Source organism: Bubalus bubalis, chromosome 8, assembly GCF_019923935.1.
Source record: "Bubalus bubalis isolate 160015118507 breed Murrah chromosome 8, NDDB_SH_1, whole genome shotgun sequence".
NCBI classification, from domain to species: domain Eukaryota; kingdom Metazoa; phylum Chordata; class Mammalia; order Artiodactyla; family Bovidae; genus Bubalus; species Bubalus bubalis.
In genome coordinates this window covers 113,609,958-113,623,724 of record NC_059164.1, presented here as the reverse complement: position 1 = coordinate 113,623,724, position 13,767 = coordinate 113,609,958, and the positions used below count along the sequence as shown (strand labels likewise).

The 13,767-nt window shown below is 51.0% G+C and overlaps 1 protein-coding gene across 7 annotated transcripts in view; it reads left to right on the top strand.

Moving 5' to 3' along the window:
- The window catches only part of PRKAG2 (protein kinase AMP-activated non-catalytic subunit gamma 2), a 309,902-nt gene that overhangs the window by 263,001 nt on the left and 33,134 nt on the right, over positions 1–13,767 (top strand). For 4 of the 7 annotated variants that reach the window (XM_044947101.2, XM_025291866.3, XM_025291864.3 and 1 more), the window contains one exon: positions 5,965–6,071. In XM_044947101.2, the coding sequence (XP_044803036.1) occupies positions 5,965–6,071 (107 nt within the window). The remainder of the gene's footprint in view (positions 1–5,964; positions 6,072–13,767) is intronic. The other 3 variants (XM_025291867.3, XM_025291865.3, XM_025291869.3) reach the window with 1 other exon arrangement.

Sequence of the window (13,767 nt, the reverse complement as noted above, 5' to 3'; positions counted from 1 at the left end):
CGGCAGTAGTCTTCAGTCGCTCCCTTGGACAATGGCCTTGGGTTAGCGTGTGATGGAATATGTAACATCCATCCATCCACGACGGGCAGCTTTCACAGACCACAACTTGGGTGCCAGCGAGATACCCTTTAGTTACACTTTTGCCCGGGGACGTTGTGATGCCGTCTTAACCCCGGTTACCTGTTGAGTAATGAGAGCTTCAACTGGCCTTCTCAGGAATTTTAGTAACTAACGTATTCCAAACAGCCTCTTGTGGTTGAATGGTTTGGGGGGTTTTGGTTTAGTTGTTTTTTTTTTTTTCCTTTTTGGTTTAACTCCAGTTGACTCTTTATTTCCTGTTTCAGTGCATTTCTTCCTTCAGGTACAATTGGAGACTTCATCATAATGAAAATAAAATAAACGGTGCCCTATTCAGAAAGTTTTACCAAAGGTGGAGAAGCAGTGACATTTCATAGTCTTCTAACTTCAAAGGCTAACTCTTTATTCTCCTAACTTTAAAGGCTAACACTTTTGTGAGCAATATTATTACATAATTAGTAATCTAGCCTTTATAACTGGAGAAGGCAATGGCACCCCACTCTAGTACTCTTGCCTGGAAAATCCCATGGACGGAGGAGCCTGGTAGGCTGGAGTCCATGGGGTCGCTAAGAGTCGGACACAACTGAGCAACTTCACTATGACTTTTCACTTTCATGCATTGGAGAAGGAAATGGCAACGCACTCCAATGTTCTTGCCTGGAGAATCCCAGGGATGGGGAGCCTGGTGGGCTGCCGTCTATGGGGTCACACAGGGTCGGACACGACTGAAGTGACTTAGCATAGCATTAGCACAGCCTTTATAACAAACCAAAATTCAATTCTCTATCATCTGTTTTACATATTTAACATGTTGCTTTGTTTGATCAAGGTTTTTACATTACCAAAAAAATGTTACAGACCTGCCTCAAAACCCAGAAGTGCAGGCTAAGCATGATAAAAACATCAGACGAATTCCAGTTGGAGAACCTCATCCTAAGTACCTTCCCAGAGGCCCGCAGAATTACCAGGGCCGGCAGGTCAGGGTCTGGGGAGACTAAGGAGACAAGGCTGCCTGTGAGGTGCCGTCCCAGAGGGGTGACAATTAAGGCAGATGAATAATTGAGACAAACGCACCCCACTGATGTGAGACGTTAGTGATTGAAGGCACACCGCCCACCACCAGGGAGTTGAGGGAGCCCCTCTCACGGCCAGACCCTGAGGGCCCAGCTCCCCACATCCTGCTGGCATGGGGGCTGCAGCTGGCATGGGTGAGCAGGGACACCCTGGGGAGGCTGACAGGGAGTCACAGCTCCGGTGGGCTCCAGGAATGTGGGCCGTGCCCCGAGCAGCCCCATCCTCAGGAGGGACCAAGCCACTCCAAGCACCAGTCCTAACAAGGTGTTGCATTGTGACTCAGAGAATGAGAGAGATACCATGTATCCACACTGAGATTAAAGCGTGAGTTTTTAATCATGCGTGAGTCGTCACTGTGATTCATCAGTCGTGACAAACACGCCAGCGCATCCTTTAGGGGTATGTTATCTCAGAAAATTGCTGTTGTTCAGTCACTCAGTCCTGTCTGACTCTTTGCAGCCCCGTGGACTACAACATGCCAGGCTCCCTTGTCTTTCACCACCTCCCGGAGCTTGCTCAAACTTATTCCATTGAGTCGGTGATGCCATCCAACCATCTCATCCTCTGTCACCCGCTTCTCCTCCTGCCCTCAATCTTTCCCAGCATCAGGGTCTTTTCCAGTGAGTCGGCTCTTTGCATCAGGTGGCTAAAGTACTAGAACTTCAGCATCAGTCCTTCCAATGAATATTCAGGACTGATCTCCTTTAGGATGGGCTGGTTGGATCTCCTTGCAGTCCAAGGGACTCTCAAGAGTCTTCTCCAACACCACAGTTCAAAAGCATCAATTCTTAAGCGCTCAGCTTTCTTTATCGTCCAACTCTCACATCCATACATGACTACTGGAAAAACCGTAGCTTTGACTAGACGAACCTCAGATGATCCCTGTAGGGGAAACCCAATGTGGAGAATACAAGGAGCTGCTGTGTCTTCACAGCTTTACCATAAATCTAAAGCTATTCAAAATAAAATGTTTATTTAAATATTTTTTAAAATCAGACGAATTAAAATGGTACCCCAAAATATGTTTAGCACACAAAACTTACAGTTTTGGGCGCTGGTGCCATGGGTAACTCCCATGCATCCAAGTTCTCTTATCTGAACACCTCTACCTGAGGGTATTCTTTGGCAGCTGGACTTGTGGGTTCGAGGCAAGAGCGATACCCAAGAGTGACCCCTAACCAAAGTGGGCAGGGTGGTCCTGATGAGGAGGCATGCACAGCCTCTCCTGGGTCCCCAGGAGCTGCGACTGCATGGAGCTGTGACCTGCCGACTAGAGCGCCCTCTTTTTTTTTTAATTATTTTATTTTTTAAAAATACTAATTATTTATTGATTTGGCTGCACCAGGACTTCACTGTAGCGTGCAGGATCTTCTGCCTCTGTTGCTGCCTGAGAACTCTTAGTTGCAGCGGGTGGGATCTAGTTTCCTGATCGGGAATTGAACCCGGGCCCCCTTTGTGGGGAGCGTGGAGTCTTAGCCACTGGACCACCAGGAAGGTCACTAGAGCTCTCTCTCTTTTTTTTTTAAATTAATTTACTTGTTTTAATTGGAGGCTAATTACTTTATAATATTGTAGTGGTTTCTGCCATACACTAACTTGAATCAGCCATGGGAATACATGTGCCCCCATCCCGAACCGCCCCTCCCACCTGCTTCCCCATCCCATCCCTCAGGGTCATCCCAGCGCACCAGCCCTGATCTCCCTGTCTCGTGCATCGAACCTGGACTGGAGATCTGATTCACATGTGACAGTGTACATGTTTCAGTGCTATTCTCTCAGATCATCCCACCCTTGCCTTCTCCCACTGAGTCCAGAAGTCTGTTCTTTACATCTGTGTCTCTTTTGCTGTCTCACATATAGGGTCATCGTTACCATTTTTCTCAATTCAGTATGTATGTGTTAATATCCTGTATTGGTGTTTTTCTTTCTGACTCTTTCCTTTCATCTGACTTCCCCTGGTCTCACAGGTCAGCTGTGGGAGAACCCACACTAAGACCATCCGCAATAAATAGGTATTGATGGACTTAATTAACGTAGTAAATGGGTAAGATTCTGACCATTCAAAGAAATTAGCATCCAGGAAGAGTAAGACTATCGGAGCCGTGTGGAACACACCCGGTTCACCCAGTGAGGAGCCATGGAAGGTGCAGAGTGAGCACAGCCTGCCCTTCCTGACTCGGGGTTGCTTCCGCCCGTGGCCTCGTGTGGTCCAGCACCTCACCCATCTGGGGACGCACATCCCGGAGACCTCGCTGCCCCCGTCAGCTCACGTGCTGGGAGGACACCCCAGGTGTCTGCACAGCGGGATGGCCAAGCAGACAGCAGCCCCTCAACACGGATTGAAACCTCACTCCCATCACTTCCTAACTTTCTGACTCCACCCCAGTTGCTGAGTCAGCTCACACGTAGAGCAAATCCAGGCACACCCTTCGAGCTTGTCACGTAAATTGCATGAGGTCACTTCCTGTAATACCTGGGATCGCAGCACAGAAACAAGCACTCAGGCAGTCAGTGCCCTTGTGGAGGAGATGGCACTTGAAATGGGGCAAGGAAGTGGAGAGCAGGACATTTCCATTACGGCAGGAGGAACGACTGCCAGAACGTGAGATTAAGGACTGCAGGGAGCTTGGCAGACAGCTGTGTGCCTGGACAGAACAGGAAACAGGCAAGCAGGGTCACGGAGAAGCCAAGCCCGGAAGCCTGAATGCCAGCCAGACGAGCAGGAGGGGAGATGTAGGAGAAGGGGGCTGTGCCGGAGGTGATGGGAAAGATGGGAGTTTGAATTCCGAATTACAGTGCCCCAAAGAGAGGTCACAATTGGAAACGAGAGGTTTGGGAGTAGTTCGTTAAATAGCTTTATCGTGAAATTGGCAAACCAACCAGCATGGACTCTGTTCATCACAGTCGGAAATAGAATAACGGGCTTCTTGACATAGTCAAGGAAGTTGGTTCCTGTTGTGCCATTTTACACTTTTAACTCTCATCTTGCTAATTCTGTTGTCGGTAATCACTTAGTCATGTGACCCCATGGACTGTAGCCCACCAGGCTCCTCTGTCCATGGAATTTCCCAGGTGAGGATACTGAAGAGGGGTGCCATTTCCTTCTCCAGGGGATCTTCCCGACCCAGGGATCAAACCCATGTCTCCTGCATTGGCAGGGGGGTTCTTTACCGTTGAGCCATGAGGGAAGCCCCATCTTACTAATTAGTATGTATAATAAAGTGAGATGTTGGGCTGAATGAACTACAAGCTGAAGTCAAGATTGCTGGGAGAAATATCAACAGCCTCAGATAGGCAGATGACACCACCTTAAGGTACAAATCAAAGAGGAACTGAAGAGCATCTTGATGAAGGTGAAAGAGGAGAGTGAAAAAGCTAGCTTAACACTCAACATTCAAAAAACTAAGATCATGGCATCCAGTCCCAACATTTCATGGCAAATAAATGGGGGGAAAATGGAAACATTGACAGATTTTATTCTCTTGGGCTCCAAAATCACTATGGATGGTGACTGCAGCCATGAAATTAAAAGATGCTTGCTTCTTGGAAGAAAAGCTATGACAGACCCAGACAGCGTATTAAAAAGCAGAAACATCACTGTGCCAACAAAGCTCCATCTAGTCAAAGATATATTTTTTCCAGTAGTCATGTACAGATGTGCGAGTTGGACCATAAAGAAGGCTGAGCACCGAAGAATTTATGCTTTTGAACTGTGGTGTTGGAGAAAACACTTGAGAGTCCCTTGGACTACAAGGAGATCCAACCAGTCCATCCTAAAGGAAATCAGTCCTGAATATTCATTGGAAGGACTGACGCTGAAGCTGAAGCTCCAATATTTTGGCCACCCGATGGCGAAGAACTGACTCATTGGAAAAGACCCTGATGCTGGCAAAGATTAAAGACAGGAGGAGAAGGGGACAACAGAGGACGAGATGGTTGGATGGCATTATTGACTCAATGGACATGAATTTGAGCAAGCTCTGGGAGAGAGTGAAGGACAGTGAAGCCTGGTGTGCTGCAGTCCGTGGGGTCACAAAGAGTCAGACATGACTTAGCTACCAAACAACAATAATAAAGCAGTTTATTTTTCTCCCTGGATATTATCCAGGTAATCTAAATCTTCCCCAAATGTAGAGGTTGGTGTGGAGGTGTGTCCTGCGAGTGGACCAGGAGATAGGAGTGAGGTCCTTGCAGGCAGGGCACTGGGCCACCAGCCAGCCACAGCCACAGCTTTGGAATCCAGCACCTTGTCATTCCTTTTGCCAGTTGTCCATTAACTTCTACAGAAATTGAAATAATAGAGATGACGTTATACAGACTTATTCATGCAGTTACTGTTTTCAGGTCTCCTTAAGTAGATCCTTATTGCCATTTCATTTTTATATAAATGATGCCTTTAACATTTTCAAATTTCCAGTTGTTCCTTGCTAGTATGTAGAAATACTAGCATGTGTTTTTTTATTTTGTTTTGTTTTTTTACTTTGCCATCTGCGACCTGCTAAACATTTTTTTTTTTTTAGATCTGTGAGCTTTTTGTAATTCTTTGGTATTTTCTATGTAGAAAATCATATAGTCCACCAAATACAGTTTTGCTTTTTCCTTTTCAGCCCAGAGGCTTCATTTCTTCCCTTGCCTTCTTGCATCAACAAGGACAGCAGGGTTGAGTGGCATGGCTTCTCGCTCTTACAGGGAAAAACATTTCTTATTTTCCATTAAGTGCATTAGCAATAGGTTTTCATGCATACTCTTAATCTGATAGAGGAAGTTCTTTTTTACTTATCACTGATACTAGCCTTGTTTTTTCCTTTTCAGCAGAAGACTCAGAGAGTGGCGTTTACATGCGATTCATGAGGTCACACAAGTGTTACGACATCGTTCCAACCAGCTCCAAGCTTGTCGTTTTCGATACCACGTTACAAGTGAGTGGGCCCCGCTTCCCTGAGCTCGGGCTGTGTTATTCCGGTGGCTGTCCTGTCAGGCAATTTGGACCCAGTCCTTTCTGTACATCAGGGCCTGTGCTGAGGTTTACCATCTGAATTCTCAGTCATCACGGCAGTCTTCTAAGGAATGCACTGTTTAACAGATAAGGAAACTCATTATCTAGAGTTTACTCACATTCTAGAATTTGAGAACTTGGTCCACAGACCTGGGGAGTCATGAGGTGGAATCTGAACTCAGGTCTCCCTGATGTGTGTCCATCCCGGTCCCTCCTCAGCACATCCTGATGCCCTGTGTTAGTTATTTACCAGAATAAAGCTGAAGAAACTTCAGTTATAAAGAAAAAAATTACTCAGGTGGATAATCTCTTAAGAGAAAACTGTCGATCTCTTTTTTCAGTAGAAAATTTGAACCTGGTTATTATGGTATTAAAATTGTGCTTACTGCAACTCGTTTTATACCAATATGACTTACAGTCGTATGTGAAAAGTTCAAAATAATACATTCAATATACTCAAATTACATCCAGTGTAATAAGATACGTGTGCATACTATGCATACCTGTGTGCATGTAAATTTATGCATAAATCTTTACCAAGAGGATTATGTTCGCTTGGGTTCACCAAAAGTAGCCGCCAAGGCAGGTATTCACAGGCCATTGGCACTTTATGAGGGCGTCATCCCCCTGGGGAGCCCCCGAGGGACTGGGGGAGAGGGGGCAGGGACCGAGGGCCTCCAGGTGAAGACCACCGCTCCTTCCCTCGGTGGGACTCCAGTGGGCGAGTGCGTTCACCCCATATCCTCGGCTCCTCGTCCAGAGGGGTCCTGGGAGCCCTGCCCAGCCCTCTGGCCTGTGAGCCCCCCGGGACACCCTGCTGTGGCTCTTCCCCCAGGATGCCTGGGCTCTAGGGGACCACTCTGCCTGCATTCGTCCTCAGTGCCCAGAATTCTCAGGAACGTGAAAATCGCTTTGTCCTTAATTTTATTTTCCAATTGTTTCTGATTTTTGTGTAAATTGGCCTGATACCCTGTGACTTTGGCGAATTCACCTGGGCCCAGGCACCCTTCGAGGCCCCTTCTCCAGCTCTTGATTCCTTGACTCACGGAGGACAGAGGGGTATCCAGAGGCAGGATCTTAGGGAAGCAGACAGTAACTTCAGGAAACCTTCTGTACCCCTAAAACTACAGACTGCAGTAGTGAAGTACCTGGAAATTCTGAATTCCCCAAATAAATAGATCACCCCTCTTACCCTCAGACATCTGCCAAAGGCCTGACTGGAGGTTTTCCAGCAACAGGAAAGCAAGTTACCCCGGGTTTCATTCTTACTCAGCTTTTCCCTCGTCGTGAAATGGACTCTTTTCTGAATGTAGCATTTAGCCAGAGCGAGTGATATGTGAAAAATGTGATGCTTTATGGATCTTCGGAGGTCACTAATCCAGTGACTGTCACCCCCCTGATTAATAGAAGCTGCCTGAGCCTCATCCCATGGAAGTCACGAATCCTGTGGGCTCCGTGCTTCCAAGGAGCTAAAACAGGTTACCATGGAAATGGGGGTGACACTTGGGCACTGGTGACAGTGAAGCTAATTATGTGTCTGAAAGGCTAAGCAGACCGTCGTCTAGACGCGGCCTGTAGGGTGACCGTGGACACGTCCCAAGGGTGAGGGAAGCAGGCTGGCAGGCTGCAGTGTGTCCGTCCCCAGGACCACACGACGGTCATCCTCCTCTCGAGGTGGCAGCTGGGACAGCGCCCGGTGTGCCCGTGGTAGGGCAGCACGGAGCCGTCGAGACGGGTAGAAGTTTGTTCAGAATGTGTTTCAGTTAAAAAAAAAGAAATGTATTCCGCTCAAGTCATTCTGAGCGTATCAAAGACACTGCTGGTCTGGGGAGCTAGGGTCAGCCGTCCACACGTGAACTGAAAACAGGGTTCACAAAAAACAGGCAACTAGATAAGCCTGAGAAGGGCCCCTGGCGCCTGTGCCCTCGGCCTCTGTGAGGCCACGGGCCTCCCGCAGGTTGGGCTGTGACGCCCCCGTGCGTCGTGTCCGTATGTCTCATGTCCGCGGACACACAGCGCCTGTCTCCTGGTGCCCTGGAAGCCAAGTGCACGTCCCAGAGTCCTGCTCCTTGGGCTGACTGGTTCTCCCTCGAAGTCAGTGGTCGTCACGAGCCCCTGACGGTGGTGTGACTAAGGTGGGGGCGCTGCCCGACTCCCCCTACTCCCCGGAGGGCAGGAGCCTGCCTTAGATGGTTCCATGGCTGGAGGTGCAGATGAGCCAGCACTCGGGCTAGACAGGCCCGATGCCACCCTATCGGGGTGGGCTCTGGGCTTGCACAGTTCCTTGGCCTTCCACTGAGTTATTCTTCCCCTACCAGGCCCTCTAGGAAGCCAGGAGCCATTTCTCAAAAGGAAAATAATGACCTGCAGAAGAAGGTGTGGGTTTTTTTTTAAATCTTTTTCCCGCCCCCAAACCAGTGACTTGCCTGTTGGTGCCTGGTGAGCCATTCATCCAGCGGCCCCAGATCTGCCTCTGGGGGTCACAGGCCCGGGTGGACGAGGGGCCCACCTTGCTGCAGAGCCGTGCCCTGCTCTGGGCCCACTGAAGACCGCTGTCGCTGGTCACTCAGTGCACGGGTCAGAGCAGCACTCAGATAGGGGCGTGTTCTTCCGAAGGCCCAAGAGGGTGGAGGGGAGCAGGAGGCAGGCAGAGTCTCATGGGGTGGGGGGGTCTGACGCTCCAGGCTGCTGCCCGCCCCCCGACCCTGATCCCTCTGGTTTGCAGACATCACTCTGAGACATCTGTAGAGCGTTGCTCCTCCCTGCCCACCAGACCAGCCAGCCCGGTGTCATCGATGTCACCGTGTGCGACACGAGGCCTGGGGGCCCGGTCAGCATCTCTGTGGACGGTGGAGTCAGAGAGCATGGGAGTGGGCTGTGCCCGCCGAGGCGGCCTGCGCCTCGGGGGCCGAGTACATTGGTCCAGAGAAAACACGCATGCAGGTGGAGCTGCAGGGTCCAAGATGCTCGGTCTGAAGTCACAGGAATCCAGCTGCATGGGCAGGTTCCCCCCGGAGTGTGACGGTCAGCACCTCCATCTCTGAGCTTCCCCAAGGACACCCTGCTGCCCCTGGCTTGCCAGCCTGTGGTTTCGAGGGGCATCCTGCCTGACCATAGCATCCCATGCTCTGTGTGTCCTAGAGCGAGAGTAGGGACCCCAGTGCTCCATCCGAGAACTTGGGGGTAGCCAATGCGGCATGCAGACCCCTGAGCTCCGGGGCTTGACCTTGGCTGAGACTCCGTCTGTCCCCTGGCAGACCATTCGCCCCACTTGACTGCAGCCACAGTGGCGTTGGGGGTGCTCAGAAGTCGCGTCTGTTCAAGGCCAGTGCCCGCTGACCCTGAAAGTTCTGTGCTCAGCCGTCCTGGAGAAGCAGCAGTCCTGGGTGGGGCACTGTCCCCAGGGGACCCTGACCAAGTTTGGGACTCGGGTCTGGGAATGGTAGGAGGATGGGAATGCATGTTGATGACTAAGGCGGGGTTTTAGCTCCTGGGCCGAGAGTTTTTCTGGCTGTGTGGATCAGGGAACATTTCAGAGGCCGGGCATCCGCCTCATTCCCAGGGGTGCTGTAACTGGTCAGCCATTGCCAAGGGCCTGTGGATCAGACACTCTCACCCCAGCCGGGCGCCTGCTGCCTCGTCCTTGGCAGCTCAGTGCAGCCCTGTCCTCCCCCGGAGGACCCTCACCCCATGCGCATCAGCAAGGTCCACACGGGTACGTCCCCTGTGGAGCACCGCCAGCACGCAGCTGCTCAGGGTGGAGGGTCCCCATGCGCAGACCCGAGGAGGGTCTGCTGGGGAAGGGGGCTGGGGGCTAGGTGCACAGGCGCACGTGCCGAAATCTCCATAAGCCCGTGGGTTCACTCTTCCTCCTCAGAGCACCAGAGTTCTGGCATCTCGGCGTTCCGCAATGGCCTACATTCAAGGCCATCAACTCGGAAAGCTTTTGAGCCTTCCCAGCGGCTGCCCTAGATGTCACGTCCATACTGCCGGTAACTCCACCAAATCCATGTTATCTAGAAGCAGTTCCCACACTCAATTTCCAGGTTTCTGCAGATACGGAGTGGCGAAGCCCAGTCCCTGTCCCCACATGTGAGGCCCTCGCTGGGGCAGGCTGGAGCCTGACTCAGGTCTCAGGGCGGCAGGGGGTGGCTGCGGTTGTCTGGGGAATGAGTGACCCCGCGTGTGCAGGGCATCCGCCCAGGAAAACTTGTCCCTGGGCCTCCAAGCCAAGACAGGCAGTTCTGACACCAGCCCCGTCGCTGTGCTGGGTTCTGGGGTTGAGCCAAGTCAGCGCCTAGGCTTTCATGTCCGAGACGCGAGGAGGCGGTGGCCCTGGGGTGGTGACACTCTGTGCCCTGTGTGAGCCCCAGCCTGGCAGGGCTCTGCCCACCCCAGAATCCACGTTCCTTTCGCTGCAGCGACTGCATCCCTGGCCCCGGCTCTCCTCTGGCAACTGCAGGCTGGGGCAGGGGTGCCACGGTCATGGGGAGCCCTGGTTCCTTCTCAGTGCTCCCTGCCCGGGGCCACGGGGTCTGGGCACCACTGACCCAGACCTCAGCACTGTGTTCAGGCTCCAAGACATGAGCCCAGTCCCAAACCCTTGGTCCCCAAAACCCTCCCGGGTACATTTCTGATCCGTTGGGGTCCAGTCAGGACACAGAAACCACAGCAGTCGTTGAATAGGAAGCTAACATATATTGGTATTAATTGGATGTAAGTTACCTGGGTAACTGACAGGGTAAAAGCTGACCTCTAAACTGTCCTTCTTGATGATGGTGAAAGAGGAGAGTGAAAAGCCTGGCTTAAAACTCAACACTTAAAAAACAAAGATCATGGCATCGAATTCCATCATTTCATGGCAAATAGATGAGGAAAAAGTGGAAACATTAACAGATTTTATTTTCGGGGGCTCTGAATCACTTCAGACAGTGACTGTAGCCACAAAATTAAAAGACGCCTGCTCCTTGGAAGAAAAGCTATGACAAACCTAGACAGTGTATTAAAAAAGAGAGATATCACTTTGCCAACAAAGGTCCATCTAGTCAAAGCTATGGTTTTTCCAGTAGTCATGTACGGATGTGAGAGTTGGACCACAAAGGCTGAGCACCAAAGAATTGATGCTTTCGAACTGTGGTGCGGGAGAAGACTCTTGAGAGTCCCTTGGGGAGCAAAGAGATCAAACCAGTCCATCCTAAAGGAAATCAACCCTGAGTATTCATTGGAAGAACTAATGCTGAAGCTCCAGTACTCTGGCCACCTGATGTGAAGAGGTGACTCATTGGAAAAGACCCTAATGCTGGGAAAGATTGAGGGCAGGAAGAGAAGGGAACGACAGAGGGTGAGATGGTTGGATGGCATCTCTGACTCAATGGACATGAGTTTGAACAAATTCCGGGAGATGGTGAAGAACAGGGAAGCCTGGTGTCCTGCAGTCCCTGGGGTCACAAAGAGTTGGACACGACTTAAGGATTGAACAACAGCAACACCAGGAAAGCCCCACTTGCCTACTTTAGAGACAAGAAAGATAAGGGTTCAACCTGTTCCCAAAATTCATGCTACAGGGGCTAATGAAGAGGAAGAGAGATGTTTCAGCTCATTTTGTGCTTTTTCATCGTCAAGGACAATAATCTTCAAAATGGAACAAGTGCAATAAATGGTGATTAGAAGAAGCTAAGTCCAGGGTAGGTGTGGAGACTGCAGGAGGGTGTCCGTTTGCTTCCTGGCCCCAATTTGTGCAGTGGTGTTGGAGGAACTGTGGAGACCAGGTGAGCAGGTCTGAGGCCTGATGCCTGAGGCCAGAAGCAAAAGGAAAAACAGGATTCCTGGAAAAACAATGGGGCACGCGGTGTCCATCCCAGGTAAGGTGTTTGAATGAAGCGTTAATAAAAGTAGTAGTCTCTAGAAACCTGTCGTAGCCTGAGCCCAGAAAGTCAGGGCAAGGAACCCGATTTCCTCTTTGGATCGTTAGTAGCTGTGGTAATACCATGAAGGAAAGGCCAGTCTGGGGGCTGACAGAGCCTGGTGCAGCGTCCTGGTGGATAAGATACAGAAGCGTATTTAGGCAGCTCAGCGAATTAATGGCTCATTATGGACAGAGGATGAGAGGGTTGGATGGCATCACCGACTCAATGGACACGAGTTTGAGCAAGCTCTGGGAGTTGGTGGTGGACAGGGAGGCCTGGCGTGCTGCAGTCCATGGGGTCGCAAAGAGTCGGACACGACTGAGCGACTCAACTGAACTGATGGACCGTAAAAGAACATCAGTGAAATCTCGGTCTCCCTGGAGCGAGGCTCCTGGTGGTTTTGGATTCCTCTCAGGCACCAGGCCACCTGTCACTCCAGCCAACCCTGCCTTCTGCAGGCTCGGTGGACAGCACCCTGCCTCGGGAACCAGCAGGGGACGAGCAGGTGGGTAAGCGCCCCTGCCTGTCCCCCTCCGGGAGGACAGTCCCCAGAAGACCCCAGGGGAATCGAGCCCTGTCAGGCCAGCTCGACCACCCATTCCCCTCTTCCCTGCAGGCCTGTGTCACTCCTACTCCTGGGGTCGTCTTCTCAGATAAGCCATGGGTGGGCCAGGCTCTGCTTTCTGGGGTAACCTAGCTAAGAAATTGCTGGATGCCTTAAGGTTCTTTCCCTCTAAGCCCATCAGCATTTGGAGCAGTGACTTGAATATTGATTTTATTGGCGGCATCATCTACTTAACAGATGACTTGAGGCCAAGAGAGAGAGAGAGAAAATTACAACCAATATCCAGAAGGATTGCTCAATAAGCTGAATGATCCCTGGGACTAATTAGTAAGTCCCTGATGTCCAGAACAATGAGAATTAAAGCGTATTGGTATTCCAGAAAAGACTTAAGTGGTCAGAGCCACGGTGTGAGGCCGACCCGATGGGAGAGCTCACACAACATCTGGCAGGCTGTTAACAGGAAGTACAGGCAGTGGGCTTCACCTGTCACGTCGTTTAGAGGTGGTGCAAAAAGGCTTGCATACGAACAGCAGTCTGTGTTCCTCCTCGCCCCCTTGTTGTATTCCGAGAAACAGCAGTTCAGCTGTGAGGCCTGGCAGTCACTGCCATCTTAGCTCGAGTCATTCATTTTAAGGCACTCTTCTTCCTAACTTGGCAGCTGGGTGCTTTGTTCCTCGCATGGCTTCCTTCCTCCCCTCCCACCGGCCCCCCGCCCCCATTAACCATTTCTCAGGGGGTGTTTTCATGCATCTGACTGTGTCATGTTGTACCGCGGTGACATTTCCTATTTGTTCAGTTCAGTATTATTCCTGGAGCTCGGAATCCTTCCGTTTTTAATTTTCTTTGATCATCTAAGGCTTTTCCCACCAGCTGACCTCTCAGTAGGATTTCCTGTGCAGTCAGGCTGGGCCCGCAGGCTTGCAGCCCCAGCCCTGCTGCTTCTACGCCTCCTCCTCGGTCGTCACCATCACCCGAGACCCTCACTGCTTCACGCCATCAGTGGCTCCACCCTCTCCTGATAACCTGAACGCAGGCTTTTCTGCGCTCTTGATTTATTCCCTCTGTTTTGGTGGAGCACCTTCCCCTGGAGCTTCCTGCCTCGGTCCACTAGGGCTGCGTGACAAAAGCCCACAGACCTGCGGGCTTCG